General features: G+C 48.3%; 1 protein-coding gene across 2 annotated transcripts in view; it reads right to left on the bottom strand.

The window, feature by feature from the left end:
* The window catches only part of LOC122932627 (complement receptor type 1-like), a 284,179-nt gene that overhangs the window by 193,474 nt on the left and 67,591 nt on the right, over positions 1-23,114 (bottom strand). The window contains exon 4 of one of the 2 annotated variants that reach the window (XM_044287147.1): positions 11,125-11,310. The exons of the other annotated variant lie outside the window; for it this stretch is intronic. Coding sequence (XP_044143082.1) covers positions 11,125-11,310 — 186 coding nt within the window. The remainder of the gene's footprint in view (positions 1-11,124; positions 11,311-23,114) is intronic. 2 annotated transcript variants of the gene reach the window in all.

The following is a 23,114-nucleotide window of genomic DNA, read 5'->3' on the forward strand; positions in this document are numbered from 1 at the left end:
CTGGTTTGATCTTTGCAATGGGGCCCTTACTTCTCTATGTACGCCACTGGCTGTCAGTGTAGCCCTGACATCACGTCGACAGCATATGACCACTGTAACCAATAACTGACCTCAGTGGTCTACCAAAGACCATCAAACATTAGTTAGGGAGATGGGAAGAAACTGATGCTCCCCTTACAGCAGACTGCCATCCTGTATTCTGATAGTAGATAATATATTTTTTGGTCTTTAGTAGGGATGAGCGAACTCGAACTGTATAGTTCGGGTTCGTACCGAATTTTGGGGTGTCCGTGACACGGACCCGAACCCGGACATTTTCGTAAAAGTCCGGGTTCGGGTTCGGTGTTCGTCGCTTTCTTCGCGCTTTTGTGACGCTTTCTTGGCGCTTTTTGAAAGGCTGCAAAGCAGCCAATCAACAAGCGTCATACTACTTGCCCCAAGAGGCCATCACAGCCATGCCTACTATTGGCATGGCTGTGATTGGCCAGAGCACCATGTGACCCAGCCTCTATTTAAGCTGGAGTCACATAGCGCCGCCCGTCACTCTGCTCTGATTAGCGTAGGGAGAGGTTGCGGCTGCGACAGTAGGGCGAGATTAGGCAGATTAACTCCTCCAAAGGACTTGATTAACTGATCGATCTGCAGCTGTGGATCATTGAGCTGCTGATCCTCAATTGCTCACTGTTTTTAGGCTGCCCAGACCGTTTGTCAGTCACATTTTTCTGGGGTGATCGGCGGCCATTTTGTGTCTTGTGGTGCGCCAGCACAAGCTGCGACCAAGTGCATTTAACCCTCAATGGTGTGGTTGTTTTTTGGCTAAAGCCTACATCAGGGTGAAGCTGTCACACCAAGTGCATTTAACCAGCAATAGTCTGTTCATTTTTTGGCCATATACAAAATCAGGGGCAAGCTGCGCCTGTCACCAAGTGCATTTAACCCTCAATGGTGTGGTTGTTTTTTGGCTAAAGCCTACATCAGGGTGAAGCTGTCACACCAAGTGCATTTAACCAGCAATAGTCTGTTCATTTTTTGGCCATATACTAAATCAGGGGCAAGCTGCGCCTGTCACCAAGTGCATTTAACCCTCAATGGTGTGGTTGTTTTTTGGCTAAAGCCTACATCAGGGTGAAGCTGTCACACCAAGTGCATTTAACCAGCAATAGTCTGTTTATTTTTTGGCCATATCCCAGTCTAATTCTGTCACTAAATCCATACCGGTCACCCAGCGCCTAAATACTAGGCCTCAAATTTATATCCCGCTAAATCTGTCCTTAGTGCTGTAGCTGGGCGAGTTATTTAGTGTCCGTTCAAGCACATTTCTTGTTCTGGGTTGAAATACAATTCCCAATTTAGCAATTTCATAATTTAGTGGTTTCTGCTATATCAGAGCTATTTGAAATCTATCCCTAAAAGGGTATATAATATTCAAGGTGCACATTGGGTCATTCAGAATAACTTCACACACACCCGCTACTGTGTATTTCCAAGTCTAATTCTGGCACTAAACCCATACCTGTCACCCAGCGCCTAAATACTAGGCCTCAAATTTATATCCAGCTAAATCTGTCCCTAGTGCTGTAGCTGGGCGAGTTATTTAGTGTCCGTTCAAGCACATTTCTTGTTCTGGGTTGAAATACAATTCCCAATTTAGCAATTTCATAATTTAGTGGTTTCTGCTATATCAGAGCTATTTGAAATCTATCCCTAAAAGGGTATATAATATTCAAGGTGCACATTGGGTCATTCAGAATAACTTCACACACACCCGCTACTGTGTATTTCCAAGTCTAATTCTGGCACTAAACCCATACCTGTCACCCAGCACCTAAATACTAGGCCTCAAATTTATATCCCGCTAAATCTGTCCTTAGTGCTGTAGCTGGGCGAGTTATTTAGTGTCCGTTCAAGCACATTTCTTGTTCTGGGTTGAAATACAATTCCCAATTTAGCAATTTCATAATTTAGTGGTTTCTGCTATATCAGAGCTATTTGAAATCTATCCCTAAAAGGGTATATAATATTCAAGGTGCACATTGGGTCATTCAGAATAACTTCACACACACCCGCTACTGTGTATTTCCAAGTCTAATTCTGGCACTAAACCCATACCTGTCACCCAGCGCCTAAATACTAGGCCTCAAATTTATATCCCGCTAAATCTGTCCTTAGTGCTGTAGCTGGGCGAGTTATTTAGTGTCCGTTCAAGCACATTTCTTGTTCTGGGTTGAAATACAATTCCCAATTTAGCAATTTCATAATTTAGTGGTTTCTGCTGTATCAGAGCTATTTGAAATCTATCCCTAAAAGGGTATATAATATTCAAGGTGCACATTGGGTCATTCAGAATAACTTCACACACACCCGCTACTGTGTATTTCCAAGTCTAATTCTGGCACTAAACCCATACCTGTCACCCAGCGCCTAAATACTAGGCCTCAAATTTATATCCCGCTAAATCTGTCCTTAGTGCTGTAGCTGGGCGAGTTATTTAGTGTCCGTTCAAGCACATTTCTTGTTCTGGGTTGAAATACAATTCCCAATTTAGCAATTTTATAATTTAGTGGTTTCTGCTATATCAGAGCTATTTGAAATCTATCCCTAAAAGGGTATATAATATTCAAGGTGCACATTGGGTCATTCAGAATAACTTCACACACACCCGCTACTGTGTATTTCCAAGTCTAATTCTGGCACTAAACCCATACCTGTCACCCAGCGCCTAAATACTAGGCCTCAAATTTATATCCCGCTAAATCTGTCCCTAGTGCTGTAGCTGGGCGAGTTATTTAGTGTCCGTTCAAGCACATTTCTTGTTCTGGGTTGAAATACAATTCCCAATTTAGCAATTTCATAATTTAGTGGTTTCTGCTATATCAGAGCTATTTGAAATCTATCCCTAAAAGGGTATATAATATTCAAGGTGCACATTGGGTCATTCAGAATAACTTCACACACACCCGCTACTGTGTATTTCCAAGTCTAATTCTGGCACTAAACCCATACCTGTCACCCAGCGCCTAAATACTAGGCCTCAAATTTATATCCCGCTAAATCTGTCCTTAGTGCTGTAGCTGGGCGAGTTATTTAGTGTCCGTTCAAGCACATTTCTTGTTCTGGGTTGAAATACAATTCCCAATTTAGCAATTTCATAATTTAGTGGTTTCTGCTATATCAGAGCTATTTGAAATCTATCCCTAAAAGGGTATATAATATTCAAGGTGCACATTGGGTCATTCAGAATAACTTCACACACACCCGCTACTGTGTATTTCCAAGTCTAATTCTGGCACTAAACCCATACCTGTCACCCAGCGCCTAAATACTAGGCCTCAAATTTATATCCCGCTAAATCTGTCCTTAGTGCTGTAGCTGGGCGAGTTATTTAGTGTCCGTTCAAGCACATTTCTTGTTCTGGGTTGAAATACAATTCCCAATTTAGCAATTTCATAATTTAGTGGTTTCTGCTATATCAGAGCTATTTGAAATCTATCCCTAAAAGGGTATATAATATTCAAGGTGCACATTGGGTCATTCAGAATAACTTCACACACACCCGCTACTGTGTATTTCCAAGTCTAATTCTGGCACTAAACCCATACCTGTCACCCAGCGCCTAAATACTAGGCCTCAAATTTATATCCCGCTAAATCTGTCCTTAGTGCTGTAGCTGGGCGAGTTATTTAGTGTCCGTTCAAGCACATTTCTTGTTCTGGGTTGAAATACAATTCCCAATTTAGCAATTTCATAATTTAGTGGTTTCTGCTATATCAGAGCTATTTGAAATCTATCCCTAAAAGGGTATATAATATTCAAGGTGCACATTGGGTCATTCAGAATAACTTCACACACACCCGCTACTGTGTATTTCCAAGTCTAATTCTGGCACTAAACCCATACCTGTCACCCAGCGCCTAAATACTAGGCCTCAAATTTATATCCCGCTAAATCTGTCCCTAGTGCTGTAGCTGGGCGAGTTATTTAGTGTCCGTTCAAGCACATTTCTTGTTCTGGGTTGAAATACAATTCCCAATTTAGCAATTTCATAATTTAGTGGTTTCTGCTATATCAGAGCTATTTGAAATCTATCCCTAAAAGGGTATATAATATTCAAGGTGCACATTGGGTCATTCAGAATAACTTCACACACACCCGCTACTGTGTATTTCCAAGTCTAATTCTGGCACTAAACCCATACCTGTCACCCAGCGCCTAAATACTAGGCCTCAAATTTATATCCCGCTAAATCTGTCCTTAGTGCTGTAGCTGGGCGAGTTATTTAGTGTCCGTTCAAGCACATTTCTTGTTCTGGGTTGAAATACAATTCCCAATTTAGCAATTTCATAATTTAGTGGTTTCTGCTATATCAGAGCTATTTGAAATCTATCCCTAAAAGGGTATATAATATTCAAGGTGCACATAGGGTCATTCAGAATAACTTCACACACCCGCTACTGTGCATTTCCAAATCTAATTCTGTCACTAAACCCATACCTGTCACCCAGCGCCTAAATACTAGGCCTCAAATTTATATCCCGCTAAATCTCTCGTTACCGCTGTCCTGTTGTGGCTGGGAAAGTTATTTAGTGTCCGTCAAAGCACATTTTTTGTTCTGGGTTGAAATACAATTCCCAATTTAGCAATTTCATAATTTAGTCGTTTCTGCTATATCAGAGCTATTTGAAATCTATCCCTAAAAGGGTAGATCATATTGAAGGTGCACATAGGGTCATTCAGAATAACTTCACACACACGCTTCTGTGCATTTCCAAGTCTAATTCTGTCACTAAATCCATACCGGTCACCCAGCGCCTAAATACTAGGCCTCAAATTTATATCCCGCTGAATTTGAATACAATACATTGGGCCAAATAATATATTTGTTGTTGTGGTGAACCATAACAATGAGAAAAACATCTAGTAAGGGACGCGGACGTGGACATGGTCGTGGTGGTGTTAGTGGACCCTCTGGTGCTGGGAGAGGACGTGGCCGTTCTGCCACATCCACACGTCCTAGTGTACCAACTACCTCAGGTCCCAGTAGCCGCCAGAATTTACAGCGATATATGGTGGGGCCCAATGCCGTTCTAAGGATGGTAAGGCCTGAGCAGGTACAGGCATTAGTCAATTGGGTGGCCGACAGTGGATCCAGCACGTTCACATTATCTCCCACCCAGTCTTCTGCAGAAAGCGCACAGATGGCGCCTGAAAACCAACCCCATCAGTCTGTCACATCACCCCCATGCATACCAGGGAAACTGTCTCAGCCTCAAGTTATGCAGCAGTCTCTTATGCTGTTTGAAGACTCCGCTGGCAGGGTTTCCCAAGGGCATCCACCTAGCCCTTCCCCAGCGGTGAAAGACATAGAATGCACTGACGCACAACCACTTATGTTTCCTGATGATGAGGACATGGGAATACCACCTCAGCATGTCTCTGATGATGACGAAACACAGGTGCCAACTGCTGCGTCTTTCTGCAGTGTGCAGACTGAACAGGAGGTCAGGGATCAAGACTGGGTGGAAGACGATGCAGGGGACGATGAGGTCCTAGACCCCACATGGAATGAAGGTCGTGCCACTGACTTTCACAGTTCGGAGGAAGAGGCAGTGGTGAGACCGAGCCAACAGCGTAGCAAAAGAGGGAGCAGTGGGCAAAAGCAGAACACCCGCCGCCAAGAGACTCCGCCTGCTACTGACCGCCGCCATCTGGGACCGAGCACCCCAAAGGCAGCTTCAAGGAGTTCCCTGGCATGGCACTTCTTCAAACAATGTGCTGACGACAAGACCCGAGTGGTTTGCACGCTGTGCCATCAGAGCCTGAAGCGAGGCATTAACGTTCTGAACCTGAGCACAACCTGCATGACCAGGCACCTGCATGCAAAGCATGAACTGCAGTGGAGTAAACACCTTAAAACCAAGGAAGTCACTCAGGCTCCCCCTGCTACCTCTTCTGCTGCTGCCGCCTCGGCCTATTCTGCTGCTGCCGCCTCGGCCTCTTCCTCCGCCTCTGGAGGAACGTTGGCACCTGCCGCCCAGCAAACAGGGGATGTACCACCAACACCACCACCACCACCTCCGTCACCAAGCGTCTCAACCATGTCACACGCCAGCGTTCAGCTCTCCATCTCACAAACATTTGATAGAAAGCGTAAATTCCCACCTAGCCACCCTCGATCCCTGGCCCTGAATGCCAGCATTTCTAAACTACTGGCCTATGAAATGCTGTCATTTAGGCTGGTGGACACAGACAGCTTCAAACAGCTCATGTCGCTTGCTGTCCCACAGTATGTTGTTCCCAGCCGGCACTACTTCTCCAAGAGAGCCGTGCCTTCCCTGCACAACCAAGTATCCGATAAAATCAAGTGTGCACTGCGCAACGCCATCTGTGGCAAGGTCCACCTAACCACAGATACGTGGACCAGTAAGCACGGCCAGGGACGCTATATCTCCCTAACTGCACACTGGGTAAATGTAGTGGCAGCTGGGCCCCAGGCGGAGAGCTGTTTGGCGCACGTCCTTCCGCCGCCAAGGATCGCAGGGCAACATTCTTTGCCTCCTGTTGCCACCTCCTCCTTCTCGGCTTCCTCCTCCTCTTCTTCCACCTGCTCATCCAGTCAGCCACACACCTTCACCACCAACTTCAGCACAGCCCGGGGTAAACGTCAGCAGGCCATTCTGAAACTCATATGTTTGGGGGACAGGCCCCACACCGCACAGGAGTTGTGGCGGGGTATAGAACAACAGACCGACGAGTGGTTGCTGCCGGTGAGCCTCAAGCCCGGCCTGGTGGTGTGTGATAATGGGCGAAATCTCGTTGCAGCTCTGGGACTAGCCAATTTGACGCACATCCCTTGCTTGGCGCATGTGCTGAATTTGGTGGTGCAGAAGTTCATTCACAACTACCCCGACATGTCAGAGCTGCTGCATAAAGTGCGGGCCGTCTGTTCGCGCTTCCGGCGTTCACATCCTGCTGCTGCTCGCCTGTCTGCGCTACAGCGTAACTTCGGCCTTCCCGCTCACCGCCTCATATGCGACGTGCCCACCAGGTGGAACTCCACCTTGCACATGCTGGACAGACTGTGCGAGCAGCAGCAGGCCATAGTGGAGTTTCAGCTGCAGCACGCACGGGTCAGTCGCACTACAGAACAGCACCACTTCACCACCAATGACTGGGCCTCCATGCGAGACCTGTGTGCCCTGTTGCGCTGTTTCGAGTACTCCACCAACATGGCCAGTGGCGATGACACCGTTATCAGCGTTACAATACCACTTCTATGTCTCCTTGAGAAAACACTTAGGGCGATGATGGAAGAGGAGGTGGCCCAGGAGGAGGAGGAGGAGGAGGAGGAGGAAGAGGGGTCATTTTTAGCACTTTCAGGCCAGTCTCTTCGAAGTGACTCAGAGGGAGGTTTTTGGCAACAGCAGAGGCCAGGTACAAATGTGGCCAGCCAGGGCCCACTACTGGAGGACGAGGAGGACGAGGATGAGGAGGAGGTGGAGGAGGATGAGGATGAAGCATGGTCACAGCGGGGTGGCACCCAACGCAGCTCGGGTCCATCACTGGTGCGTGGCTGGGGGGAAAGGCAGGACGATGACGATACGCCTCCCACAGAGGACAGCTTGTCCTTACCCCTGGGCAGCCTGGCACACATGAGCGACTACATGCTGCAGTGCCTGCGCAACGACAGCAGAGTTGCCCACATTTTAACCTGTGCGGACTACTGGGTTGCCACCCTGCTGGATCCACGCTACAAAGACAATGTGCCCACCTTACTTCCTGCACTGGAGCGTGATAGGAAGATGCGCGAGTACAAGCGCACGTTGGTAGACGCGCTACTGAGAGCATTCCCAAATGTCACAGGGGAACAAGTGGAAGCCCAAGGCCAAGGCAGAGGAGGAGCAAGAGGTCGCCAAGGCAGCTGTGTCACGGCCAGCTCCTCTGAGGGCAGGGTTAGCATGGCAGAGATGTGGAAAACTTTTGTCAACACGCCACAGCTAACTGCACCACCACCTGATACGCAACGTGTTAGCAGGAGGCAACATTTCACTAACATGGTGGAACAGTACGTGTGCACACCCCTCCACGTACTGACTGATGGTTCGGCCCCATTCAACTTCTGGGTCTCTAAATTGTCCACGTGGCCAGAGCTAGCCTTTTATGCCTTGGAGGTGCTGGCCTGCCCGGCAGCCAGCGTTTTGTCTGAACGTGTATTCAGCACGGCAGGGGGCGTCATTACAGACAAACGCAGCCGCCTGTCTACAGCCAATGTGGACAAGCTGACGTTCATAAAAATGAACCAGGCATGGATCCCACAGGACCTGTCCGTCCCTTGTCCAGATTAGACATTAACTACCTCCCCATAACCATATATTATTGGACTCCAGGGCACTTCCTCATTCAATCCTATTTTTATTTTCATTTTACCATTATATTGCGAGGCTACCCAAAGTTGAATGAACCTCTCCTCTGCCTGTGTGCTAGGCCTAAATATATGCCAATGGACTGTTGCAGTGGTGGGTGACGTGAAGCCTCATTCTCTGCTATGACATGCAGACTAATTCTCTGCTGACATGAAGACAGATTCTCTGTTATGGGACCTCCCTCCTCTGCCTGGGTGCTGGGCCTAAATATATGCCAATGGACTGTTGCAGTGGTGGGTGACGTGAAGCCTGATTCTCTGCTATGACATGCAGACTAATTCTCTGCTGACATGAAGACAGATTCTCTGTTACGGGACCTCTCTCCTCTGCCTGTGTGTGTGCTGGGCCTAAATATATGCCAATGGACTGTTGCAGTGGTGGCTGACGTGAAGCCTCATTCTCTGCTATGACATGCAGACTAATTCTCTGCTGACATGAAGACAGATTCTCTGTTACGGGACCTCCCTCCTCTGCCTGGGTGCTGGGCCTAAATATATGCCAATGGACTGTTGCAGTGGTGGGTGACGTGAAGCCTCATTCTCTGCTATGACATGCAGACTGATTCTCTGCTGACATGAAGCCAGATTGTCTGTTACGGGACCTCCCTCCTCTGCCTGGGTGCTGGGCCTAAATATATGCCAATGGACTGTTGCAGTGGTGGCTGACGTGAAGCCTCATTCTCTGCTATGACATGCAGACTGATTCTCTGCTGACATGAAGCCAGATTGTCTGTTACGGGACCTCTCTCCTCTGCCTGTGTGCTAGGCCTAAATATATGCCAATGGACTGTTGCAGTGGTGGCTGACGTGAAGCCTCATTCTCTGCTATGACATGCAGACTGATTCTCTGCTGACATGAAGCCAGATCGTCTGTTACGGGACCTCTCTGCTCTGCCTGTGTGCTAGGCCTAAATATATGAAAATGGACTGTTGCAGTGGTGGGTGACGTGAAGCCTGATTCTCTGCTATGACATGCAGACTGATTCTCTGCTGACATGAAGCCAGATTGTCTGTTACGGGACCTCTCTGCTCTGCCTGTGTGCTAGGCCTAAATATATGCCAATGGACTGTTGCAGTGGTGGGTGACGTGAAGCCTCATTCTCTGCTATGACATGCAGACTGATTCTCTGCTGACATGAAGCCAGATTGTCTGTTACGGGACCTCTCTCCTCTGCCTGTGTGCTAGGCCTAAATATATGCCAATGGACTGTTGCAGTGGTGGCTGACGTGAAGCCTCATTCTCTGCTATGACATGCAGACTAATTCTCTGCTGACATGAAGACAGATTCTCTGTTACGGGACCTCCCTCCTCTGCCTGGGTGCTGGGCCTAAATATATGCCAATGGACTGTTGCAGTGGTGGGTGACGTGAAGCCTCATTCTCTGCTATGACATGCAGACTGATTCTCTGCTGACATGAAGCCAGATTGTCTGTTACGGGACCTCTCTCCTCTGCCTGTGTGCTAGGCCTAAATATATGCCAATGGACTGTTGCAGTGGTGGCTGACGTGAAGCCTCATTCTCTGCTATGACATGCAGACTAATTCTCTGCTGACATGAAGCCAGATTGTCTGTTACGGGACCTCTCTTCTCTGCCTGGGTGCTGGGCCTAAATTTATGACAATGGACTGTTGCAGTGGTGGCTGACGTGAAGCCTGATTCTCTGCTATGACATGCAGACTGATTCTCTGCTGACATGAAGCCAGATCCTCTGTTACGGGACCTCTCTCCTCTGCCTGTGTGTGTGCTGGGCCTAAATATATGCCAATGGACTGTTGCAGTGGTGGCTGACGTGAAGCCTCATTCTCTGCTATGACATGCAGACTGATTCTCTGCTGACATGAAGCCAGATTCTCTGTTACGGGACCTCTCTCCTCTGCCTGTGTGTGTGCTGGGCCTAAATATATGCCAATGGACTGTTGCAGTGGTGGCTGACGTGAAGCCTCATTCTCTGCTATGACATGCAGACTAATTCTCTGCTGACATGAAGACAGATTCTCTGTTACGGGACCTCCCTCCTCTGCCTGGGTGCTGGGCCTAAATATATGCCAATGGACTGTTGCAGTGGTGGCTGACGTGAAGCCTCATTCTCTGCTATGACATGCAGACTAATTCTCTGCTGACATGAAGACAGATTCTCTGTTACGGGACCTCTCTCCTCTGCCTGGGTGCCGGGGCCTAAATATCTGAGAATGGACTGTTCCAGTGGTGGGTGACGGGAAGCCAGATTCTCTGCTATGGAACCTCTCTCCAATTGATTTTGGTTAATTTTTATTTATTTAATTTTTATTTTAATTCATTTCCCTATCCACATTTGTTTGCAGGGGATTTACCTACATGTTGCTGCCTTTTGCAGCCCTCTAGCTCTTTCCTGGGCTGTTTTACAGCCTTTTTAGTGCCGAAAAGTTCGGGTCCCCATTGACTTCAATGGGGTTCGGGTTCGGGACGAAGTTCGGATCGGGTTCGGATCCCGAACCCGAACATTTCCGGGATGTTCGGCCGAACTTCTCGAACCCGAACATCCAGGTGTTCGCTCAACTCTAGTCTTTAGATCTATTACCCCATTAGAGCTATCAAAATAATATGTTAAAGTATAGTGACAGGTCCGCTTTAAGCTTAACTTACATACATTTTTAAAGACTTTACATATATATCTTAATAAGCATATAAACTGTATAAATATAATATTAATAAAAGTATACATACGTTTACAGAACTCAGGAGAAGAAGACCAGCGGAGTCTTAAACACGTGACTGTATTGACTGCACTAGGAATAGGTTCATAGCCTTCCTTACATCTGTAATTCAATATTGTTCCTTCGGGAAAACGTAATTCTGTAGTCGGCTCTACTAGTTCTGCATATTGGTAGCGAGGAAAAGATTGACAAGTACCTTAAGGAAAGATAAAAACTGATAGGTAAATATATGACAATCAATAATTACCAGCATTGCCATTAGAGAGGAGCGAATCAAAGTTGACAAAATGAAATTCGATCCGAATTTCAGGAAGAATTTGATTCGCTCCGAATTTCCTCACGATTCGTGGTAATGAATCGCATTTTTTCCTAAAATGGCTGATGCACGTTTTAGGACATGGAGCAAGGAACTCTGGGAACGAGGGATCACTCACAATGCCATGCATGCAGCCAGCCAGCCCTGTGATGTCACAACCCTATAAATAGCCTCAGCCATCTTGGATACAGTCTTTTTTTTTGTGTATACTTTGTGCAGGGAGAGACGTCAGCAGGCGCTAGGGACAGTGGTAGAAAAGACTTTAAAACTTTTGCTGTTTTGCTGAATAGAAGTCCAGGGAAAGGATTGGGAGGAATCATTCCACAGTATTGAAGCAGAACAGGGTTCAGTAGGGGAAGTTACAGCCTGGGTAATAGAAACAATCCTATTACACCTTGCTGCACTGACTGCGGATCCAAATTGCCATTATACAGCTCTGTAATTCCAGAAAACCGTTCTTATTAGGGTGCAAGTGCTGTTTGATACAGCCATTAACAGGGTTTATTAAAAGGAAATATTTATACGTCTTATTTCCCCTTGTGCGGTGCAGTTATATGTTCTAAAGCCATTTTTAGAATGGATTAGTGGGGAAAAAAAGGGCTTATTAGCCGTTCTGTGGTGCAGTGAGAGAGTGACAGCCCTTTTTGGCGTGAATTAGTGACAATGACAGCGTGAAAATTACTGACTTTTTTGGGGTGTTTTGATTTCCTATTTATTTATTTGATCTAACAGTGTGTCAGACAGTAGTGCCAGGCTCTGCACACGGGAGTGGCAGAAGCCTTAATGTTTCTGGCGCAGGCACAGGTCACAACAGTGTAAGAGGGCATGGCCGCAGGAGTTGCAGTGAGAGGCCTGAGCTCCCAGTGTCATCTAGCGGTAGTGTCTTGACCAGCAACCCAGCGGTTCTTGAAACGTTGACTCAGTCATCCACTTCATCCCAAGTGACATCAGACACCCCCAGCCAAGAGTCGTGGGTTCGTCAGACACAACCCTTAGTTGGCATGGCCCGGAAGCAGGCCCTGTACCCTCACCTGTCCTCAACCTGCCTCTGTCCTTTTCTGTTTTCTCAGCCAGAGAAGTATTGTATGCTGTGGGCTCAGCTCCACTATACAGCGAGGATGAGCTACTAGAGGACAGTCAGCAGCTACTGGCCAGCCAAGATGTGGAGGAGACATCCGCAGCTTCCTCCGGTAGTTGGGCAAGTAGTGTTGAGGAGAGTGGCATGGGAGCTGGTGTTGCGAGCGGTCAGGCTCCTGACCTAGAGACCGTTGAGGAGGACATCAGTGACGTGCAGACAGTACTCGATGATGATGATGTAGCTGATCGCACTTGGGATCCAGGTGAATTAGGGGCTTCATCATCATCGGGAGGTGGCAGCTTGCCTGAGAGGCAGTGGCGGAGCCAGCAAGTCGCTAGCAAGGACGGGAGTCAACAGGGTGGCAGCAGTGGGAAGTTGGGAGCCAAACATGCCTGGGATAGACCATCTGCTTCGCAGTAGCCTACCTGCCAAGAAAGTAGTGGTGCAGTGGTTCACGGAAGCAGTGGCAGTAGCAGTCAGTCAGTGCGGAGTGTTGGGGTTAAAATCACCTACTCGGCGGTGTGGCAGTTTTTTGTTAAGCAGCCGGAGGAGGTGAACATGGCCATTTGTAGAATCTGTGGACAGAAGGTGAAGCATGGCCAGGGTGCCAATGTTGGCACCACGGCCCTGCATCAACATATGCAGCGTCACCATAAAGTGGCCTGGGAGAACCGTGGCTCCGATGTGGTAGTCCAACCTGCCACAGCAACCGCTGCATCACCAAGTGGCACGCATCCGATATCAGGCAGTCAAGGCTCCACCACCTCAGCCAAAGGGAGCGGTCTGTCCTTCCCATCATCTGCTGGTCCTGATGCTCCTGCTCATCGCCCTCCTTCTCCTCCTCATTCATTCCGTCAGCAATCGATCACCGAAGCGATTGCCAAGAGGAAACATTATGCGTGCACTCATCCAAAGGCGCAGAAGCTGAATTTGCTCCTGGCCAACTTGCTGGTGCTGTAGTCCCTCCCTGTCCAAGTGGTGGTCTCTGCACCTTTCAGAGAACTGATGGCTTATGCCGAGCCGAGGTGGAGAATCCCAAGCCGTAATTTCTTTGCCAAAAATGCAGTACCAGCCCTGCACACGTATGTAGAACAGAAGGTGGGCCAGTCCTTGAGCCTGTCGGTGTCTGCCAAAATGCATGGCAGTGCCGATGTGTGGAGCTGTAACTTGATCACGGAAAATACATGTCCTTTACAGCCCACTGGGTGAATGTGGTTCCTGCACAGCCACACCAGCAAGGTGGCCAGGTGACGCCGCTTCCGCCTCCACATTCTCACGCCTTTGGTCCTGCGACAATGTCCGCCTCTGCCTCCTCATCCTCCACTGTGTCCTCAGCCTACACTGCAGGGACAATTCACAGTGCTCCTCCAGCATACCACATGTGCAGGGCACGGTGGTGTCATGCTGTTTTGCACCTCGTTTGCCTGGGCGAATGGAGTCACACAGGGGAGGAACTACTCTGTGTCCTTGATCAAGAAATCGAATCCTGGCTTTCTCCGTGACAACTCAAAATAAGAACCATGGTGACCGACAATGGGAAGAATATGGTGTCGGTGCTGCGTCAAAGAGGGCTGAGCCATGCTCCCTGCATGGCCCATGTGTTCAATCTGGTTGTCAAGCGTTTCCTGAAGATTTCCACTCATCTTCAAGACATCCTACAAATGGCAAGGAAACTTGCACGCACTTCAGCCACTCGTACACCGCAAAGCACACCCTCCTTGAGCTGGAGCGGCAGAACGGCATTCCCCAACATAGACTGATGTACGACGTTTCCACCCGTTGGAATTCTACCCTCCATATGTTGGACCGACTATACGAACTGAGAAATGCCATAAACGATTTATTGATTAGTGTTGATCACGAATATTCGAATTGCACATTTTTATTGTGAATATCGGCACTTTGCGAATTCGCGAATATTTAGAATACAGTGATACATATTCGTAATTTCAAATATTCAAGATTTTTTTTTAATCAGTACACATGATTAGAGTTGAGCGAACACCTGGATGTTCGGGTTCGAGAAGTTCGGCCGAACTTCCCGTAAATGTTCGGGTTCGGGATCCGAACCCGATCTGAACTTTGTCCCGAACCCCATTGAAGTCAACTGCAAACAAATGTGGATAGGAAAATTAATTAAAATAAAAATTAAATAAATAAAAATTAACCAAAATCAATTGGAGAGAGGTCCCATAGCAGAGAATCTGGCTTCACGTCACCCACCACTGGAACAGTCCATTCTCAGATATTTAGGCCCCGGCACCCAGGCAGAGGAGAGAGGTCCCGTAACAGACAATCTGGCTTCATGTCGGCAGAGAATCAGTCTGCATGTCCTAGCAGAGAATCAGGCTTCACGTCAGCCACCACTGTAACAGTCCATTTTCATAAATTTAGGCCCAGCACCCAGGCAGAGGAGAGAGGTCCCGTAACAGACAATCTGGCTTCATGTCAGCAGAGAATCAGTCTGCATGTCATAGCAGAGAATCAGGCTTCACGTCAGCCACCACTGCAACAGTCCATTGTCATAAATTTAGGCCAAGAACCCAGGGAGAGGAGAGAGGTCCCGTAACAGACAATCTGGCTTCATGTCAGCAGAGAATCAGTCTTCATATCATAGCAGAGAATCAGGCTTCACGTCAGCCACCACTGCAACAGTCCATTGTCAGATATTTAGGCCCAGCACCCAGGCAGAGGAGAGAGGTCCCGTAACAGAGAATCTGTCTTCATGTCAGCAGAGAATCAGTCTGCATGTCATAGCAGAGAATCAGGCTTCACGTCAGCCACCACTGCAACAGTCCATTTTCATAAATTTAGGCCAAGCACCCAGGCAGAGGAGAGAGGTCCCGTAACAGACAATCTGGCTTCATGTCAGCAGAGAATCAGTCTTCATATCATAGCAGAGAATCAGGCTTCACGTCACCCACCACTGCAACACTCCATTTTCATAAATTTAGGCCCAGCACCCAGGCAGAGGAGAGAGGTCCCGTAACAGACAATCTGGCTTCATGTCAGCAGAGAATCAGTCTTCATATCATAGCAGAGAATCAGGCTTCACGTCAGCTACCACTGCAACAGTCCATTGTCAGATATTTAGGCCCAGCACCCAGGCAGAGGAGAGAGGTCCCGTAACAGACAATCTGGCTTCATGTCAGCAGAGAATCAGTGTTCATATCATAGCAGAGAATCAGGCTTCACATCAGCCACCACTGCAACAGTCCATTGTCAGATATTTAGGCCCAGCACCCAGGCAGAGGAGAGAGGTCCCGTAACAGACAATCTGGCTTCATGTCAGCAGAGAATCAGTCTTCATATCATAGCAGAGAATCAGGCTTCACGTCAGCTACCACTGCAACAGTCCATTGCCAGATATTTAGGCCCAGCACCCAGGCAGAGGAGAGAGGTCCCGTAACAGACAATCTGGCTTCATGTCAGCAGAGAATCAGTCTTCATATCATAGCAGAGAATCAGGCTTCACGTCACCCACCACTGTAACAGTCCATTTTCATAAATTTAGGCCCAGCACCCAGGCAGAGGAGAGAGGTCCTGTAACAGACAATCTGTCTTCATGTCAGCAGAGAATTAGTCTGCATGTCATAGCAGAGAATCAGGCTTCACGTCAGCCACCAGTGCAACAGTCCATTGGCATATATTTAGGCCCAGCACCCAGGCAGAGGAAAGAGGTCCCGTAACAGAGGATCTGGCTTCATGTCAGCAGAGAATCAGTCTGCATGTCATAGCAGAGAATCAGGCTTCACGTCACCTAACATTGGAACAGTCCATTGGCATATATTTAGGCCCCGGCACCCAGACAGAGGAGAGGTTCATTCAACTTTGGGTAGCCTCGCAATATAATGGTAAAATGAAAATAAAAATAGGATTGAATGAGGAAGTGCCCTGGAGTACAATAATATATGGTTAAGGGGAGGTAGTTAATGTCTAATCTGCACAAGGGATGGACAGGTCCTGTGGGATCCATGCCTGGTTCATTTTTATGAACGTCAGCTTGTCCACATTGGCTGTAGACAGGCGGCTGCGTTTGTCTGTAATGACGCCCCCTGCCGTGCTGAATACACGTTCAGACAAAACTCTGGCCGCTGGGCAGGCCAGCACCTCCAAGGCATAAAAGGCTAGCTCTGGCCACGTGGACAATTTAGAGACCCAGAAGTTGAATGGGGCCGAACCATCAGTCAGTACGTGGAGGGGTGTGCACACGTACTGTTCCACCATGTTAGTGAAATGTTGCCTCCTGCTAACACGTTGCGTATCAGGTGGTGGTGCAGTTAGCTGTGGCGTGTTGACAAAACTTTTCCACATCTCTGCCATGCTAACCCTGCCCTCAGAGGAGCTGGCCGTGACACAGCTGCCTTGGCGACCTCTTGCTCCTCCTCTGCCTTGGCCTTGGGCTTCCACTTGTTCCCCTGTGACATTTGGGAATGCTCTCAGTAGCGCATCTACCAACGTGCGCTTGTACTCGCGCATCATCCTATCACGCTCCAGTGCAGGAAGTAAGGTGGGCACATTGTCTTTGTACCATGGATCCAGCAGGGTGGCAACCCAGTAGTCTGCACACGTTAAAATGTGGGCAACTCTGCTGTCATTGCGCAGGCACTGCAGCATGTAGTCGCTCATGTGTGCCAGGCTGCCCAGGGGTAAGGACAAGCTGTCCTCTGTGGGAGGCGTATCGTCATCGTCCTGCCTTTCACCCCAGCCACGCACCAGTGATGGGCCCGAGCTGCGTTGGGTGCCACCCCGCTGTGACCATGCTTCATCCTCATCCTCCTCCACCTCCTCCTCCTCCTCGTCCTCCAGTAGTGGGCCCTGGCTGGCCACATTTGTACCTGGCCTCTGCTGTTGCAAAAAACCTCCCTCTGAGTCACTTCGAAGAGACTGGCCTGAAAGTGCTAAAAATGACCCCTCTTCCTCCTCCTCCTCCTCCTGGGCCACCTCCTCTTCCATCATCGCCCTAAGTGTTTTCTCAAGGAGACATAGAAGTGGTATTGTAACGCTGATAACGGCGTCATCGCCACTGGCCATGTTGGTGGAGTACTCGAAACAGCGCAACAGGGCACACAGGTCTCGCATGGAGGCCCAGTCATTGGTGGTGAAGTGGTGCTGTTCTGTAGTGCGACTGACCCGTGCGTGCTGCAGCTGAAACTCCACTATGGCCTGCTGCTGCTCGCACAGTCTGTCCAGCATGTGCAAGGTGGAGTTCCACCTGGTGGGCACGTCGCATATGAGGCGGTGAGCGGGAAGGCCGAAGTTACGCTGTAGCGCAGACAGGCGAGCAGCAGCAGGATGTGAACGTCGGAAGCGCGAACAGACGGCCCGCACTTTATGCAGCAGCTCTGACATGTCGGGGTAGTTGTAAATGAACTTCTGCACCACCAAATTCAGCACATGCGCCAAGCAAGGGATGTGCGTCAAACCGGCTAGTCCCAGAGCTGCAACGAGATTTCGCCCATTATCACACACCACAAGGCCGGGCTGGAGGCTCACCGGCAGCAACCACTCGTCGGTCTGTTGTTCTATACCCTGCCACAACTCCTGTGCGGTGTGGGGCCTGTCCCCCAAACATATGAGTTTCAGAATGGCCTGCTGACTTTTACCCCGGGCTGTGCTGAAGTTGGTGGTGAAGGTGTGTGGCTGACTGGATGAGCAGGTGGAAGAAGAGGAGGAGGAAGCCGAGTAGGAGGAGGTGGCAACAGGAGGCAAAGAATGTTGCCCTGTGATCCTTGGCGGCGGAAGGACGTGCGCCAAACAGCTCTCCGCCTGGGGCCCAGCTACCACTACATTTACCCAGTGTGCAGTTAGGGAGATATAGCGTCCCTGGCCGTGTTTACTGGTCCACGTATCTGTGATTAGGTGGACCTTGCCACAGATGGCGTTGCGCAGTGCACACTTGATTTTATCGGATACTTGGTTGTGCAGGGAAGGCACGGCTCTCTTGGAGAAGTAGTGCCGGCTGGGAGCAACATACTGTGGGACAGCAAGCGACATGAGCTGTTTGAAGCTGTCTGTGTCCACCAGCCTAAATGACAGCATTTCATAGGCCAGTAGTTTAGAAATGCTGAGATGGAGAGCTGAACGCTGCCGTGTGACATGGTTGAGATGCTTGGTGACGGAGGTGGTGGTGGTGTTGGTGGTACATCCCCTGTTTGCTGGGCGGCAGGTGCCAACGTTCCTCCAGAGGCGGAGGAAGAGGCCGAGGCGGCAGCAGCAGAAAAGGCCGAGGCGGCAGCAGCAGAAGAGGTAGCAGGGGGAGCCTGAGTGACTTCCTTGGTTTTAGGTGTTTACTCCACTGCAGTTCATGCTTTGCATGCAGGTGCCTGGTCATGCAGGTTGTGCTCAGGTTCAGAACGTTAATGCCTCGCTTCAGGCTCTGATGGCACAGCGTGCAAACCACTCGGGTCTTGTCATCAGCACATTGTTTGAAGAAGTGCCATGCCAGGGAACTCCTTGAAGCTGCCTTTGGGGTGCTCGGTCCCAGATGGCGGCGGTCAGTAGCAGGCGGAGTCTCTTGGCGGCGGGTGTTCTGCTTTTGCCCACTGCTCCCTCTTTTGCTACGCTGTTGGCTCGGTCTCACCACTGCCTCTTCCTCCGAACTGTGAAAGTCAGTGGCACGACCTTCATTCCATGTGGGGTCTAGGACCTCATCGTCCCCTGCATCGTCTTCCACCCAGTCTTGATCCCTGACCTCCTGTTCAGTCTGCACACTGCAGAAAGACGCAGCAGTTGGCACCTGTGTTTCGTCATCATCAGAGACATGCTGAGGTGGTATTCCCATGTCCTCATCATCAGGAAACATAAATGGTTGTGCGTCAGTGCATTCTATGTCTTTCACTGCTGGGGAAGGGCTAGGTGGATGCCCTTGGGAAACCCTGCCAGCGGAGTCTTCAAACAGCATAAGAGACTGCTGCATAACTTGAGGCTGAGACAGTTTCCCTGGTATGCATGGGGGTGATGTGACAGACTGATGGGGTTGGTTTTCAGGCGCCATCTGTGCGCTTTCTGCAGAAGACTGGGTGGGAGATAATGTGAACGTGCTGGATCCACTGTCGGCCACCCAATTGACTAATGCCTGTACCTGCTCAGGCCTTACCATCCTTAGAACGGCATTGGGCCCCACCATATATCGCTGTAAATTCTGGCGGCTACTGGGACCTGAGGTAGTTGGTACACTAGGACGTGTGGATGTGGCAGAACGGCCACGTCCTCTCCCAGCACCAGAGGGTCCACTAACACCACCACGACCATGTCCACGTCCGCGTCCCTTACTAGATGTTTTCCTCATTGTTATCGTTCACCACAACAACAAAAATATTATTTGGCCCAATGTATTGTATTCAAATTCAGCTGAATATAAATTTGATGCCTAGTATTTAGGCGCTGGGTGACCGGTATAGATTTACTGACAGAATTAGACTTGGAAATGCACAGTAGCGTGTGTGTGAAGTTATTCTGAATGACCCTATGTGCACCTTGAATATTATATACCCTTTTAGGGATAGATTTCAAATAGCTCTGATACAGCAGAAACCACTAAATTATGAAATTGCTAAATTGGGAATTGTATTTCAACCCAGAACAAAAAATGTGCTTTGACGGACACTAAATAACTTGCCCAGCCAGAACAGTACAGCGGTAACGACAGATTTAGCGGGATATAAATTTGAGGCCTAGTATTTAGGCGCTGGGTGACCGGTATAGATTTACTGACAGAATTAGACTTGGAAATGCACAGTAGCGTGTGTGTGAAGTTATTCTGAATGACCCTATGTGCACCTTGAATATTATATACCCTTTTAGGGATAGATTTCAAATAGCTCTGATACAGCAGAAACCACTAAATTATGAAATTGCTAAATTGGGAATTGTATTTCAACCCAGAACAAAAAATGTGCTTTGACGGACGCTAAATAACTTGCCCAGCCAGAACAGTACAGCGGTAACGACAGATTTAGCGGGATATAAATTTGAGGCCTAGTATTTAGGCGCTGGGTGACCGGTATAGATTTACTGACAGAATTAGACTGGGATATGGCCAAAAAATAACCACACTATTGCTGGTTAAATGCACTTGGTGTGACAGCTTGACCAACCACACTACTGAGGGTTAAATGCACTTGGTGACAGGCGCAGCTTGCCCCTGATGTAGTATATGGCCAAAAAATGAACAGACTATTGCTGGTTAAATGCACTTGGTGTGACAGCTTGACCAACCACACTACTGAGGGTTAAATGCACTTGGTGATGGGCGCAGCTTGCCCCTGATGTAGTATATGGCCAAAAAATTAACAGACTATTGCTGGTTAAATGCACTTGGTGTGACAGCTTGACCAACCACACTACTAAGGGTTAAATGCACTTGGTGACGGGCGCAGCTTGCCCCTGATGTAGTATATGGCCAAAAAATGAACAGACTATTGCTGGTTAAATGCACTTGGTGTGACAGCTTGACCAACCACACTACTGAGGGTTAAATGCACTTGGTGACGGGCGCAGCTTGCCCCTGATGTAGTATATGGCCAAAAAGTAAACAGACTATTGCTGGTTAAATGCACTTGGTGTGACAGCTTGACCAACCACACTACTGAGGGTTAAATGCACTTGGTGACGGGCGCAGCTTGCCCCTGATGTAGTATATGGCCAAAAAATGAACAGACTATTGCTGGTTAAATGCACTTGGTGTGACAGCTTGACCAACCACACTACTGAGGGTTAAATGCACTTGGTGACAGGCGCAGCTTGCCCCTGATGTAGTATATGGCCAAAAAATGAACAGACTATTGCTGGTTAAATGCACTTGGTGTGACAGCTTGACCAACCACACTACTGAGGGTTAAATGCACTTGGTGACGGGCGCAGCTTGCCCCTGATGTAGTATATGGCCAAAAAATAAACAGACTATTGCTGGTTAAATGCACTTGGTGTGACAGCTTCACCCTGATGTAGGCTTTAGCCAAAAAACAACCACACCATTGAGGGTTAAATGCACTTGGTGACAGGCGCAGCTTGCCCCTGATGTAGTATATGGCCAAAAAATAAACAGACAATTGCTGGTTAAATGCACTTGGTGTGACAGCTTCACCCTGATGTAGGCTTTAGCCAAAAAACAACCACACCATTGAGGGTTAAATGCACTTGGTGACAGGCGCAGCTTGCCCCTGATGTAGTATATGGCCAAAAAATAAACAGACTATTGCTGATTAAATGCACTTGGTTTGACAGCTTCACCCTGATGTAGGCTTTAGCCAAAAAACAACCACACCATTGAGGGTTAAATGCACTTGGTCGCAGCTTGTGCTGGCGCACCACAAGACACAAAATGGCCGCCGATCACCCCAGAAAAAAGTGACTGACAAACGGTCTGGGCAGCCTAAAAACAGTGAGCAATTGAGTATCAGCAGCTCAATGACCCACAGCTGCAGATCGATCAATAATCAAGTCCTTTGGAGGAGTTAATCTGCCTAATCTCGCCCTACTGTCGCAGCCGCAACCTCTTACTACGCTAATCAGAGCAGAGTGATGGGCGGCGCTATGTGACTCCAGCTTAAATAGAGGCTGGGTCACATGGTGCTCTAGCCAATCACAGCCATGCCAATAGTAGGCATGGCTGTGACGGCCTCTTGGGGCAAGTAGTATGAAGCTTGTTGATTGGCTGCTTTGCAGCCTTTCAAAAAGCGCCAAGAAAGTGTCAAAAAGCGCCAAGAAAGCGACGAACACCGAACCCGAACCCGGACTTTTACGAAAATGTCCGGGTTCGGGTCTGTGTCACGGACACCCCAAAATTCGGTACGAACCCGAACTATACAGTTCGAGTTCGCTCATCCCTACACATGATCCCTCACTGCTTCTAGCTTGTGGGCCAATGAGAAGGCTGCAATATCTTTGACTTTAGGAGTAGTGTTGATTGCGAAATTTCGTAATGCGAATTTTCATAATGAAAATCAATGAGATTGTGAAAACTCAGATTCGAATATATATTTTAACCTCCAGGAATTCCCATGGTGACGGGGAGGAGTATGCCAAAGTGGAACAACTGTACAGATTTTTTTTAAAAAGACGAATATGCAAGCCTTCTACAAGATCATTAATAAATATATTGAAAAGAATAGGGCCCAATACTGGCCCTTAAGGTACTCCACTAGTGACAGTGACCCAATCTGAGTGTGTACCGTTAGAGGTTGGTTATTATCACTGAGCCAGTTACTTACCCATATACAGAAATTTTCTCCCAGTCCAAGCATTCTCATTTTATACTAACCTTTTATGCGGTACAGTGTCAAATGCTTTGGAGAAGTCCAGATATACGACATCCATTGATTCGCCGCTGTCAAGTCTAGAACTTACCTCCTCATAGAAACTGATTAAATTAGTTTGATATGACCGATCCCTCATGAAAACATGCTGATATGGCGTTATTTGCTTATTTTCATTGAGGTACTCAAAGATAGCATCTCTTAGAAAACCTTCAAACACGACAGATGTTAAACTTACTGGCCTATACTTTCCGGGTTCTGTTTTTGGACCCTTTTTGAATATTGGCACCACATTAGCTATGCGCCAATCCTGTGGAGCACTCCCTGTCAGTATAGAGTCCTTAAAT

The sequence above is a fragment of the Bufo gargarizans genome, chromosome 3 (assembly GCF_014858855.1).
Source record: "Bufo gargarizans isolate SCDJY-AF-19 chromosome 3, ASM1485885v1, whole genome shotgun sequence".
NCBI classification, from domain to species: Eukaryota; Metazoa; Chordata; class Amphibia; order Anura; family Bufonidae; genus Bufo; species Bufo gargarizans.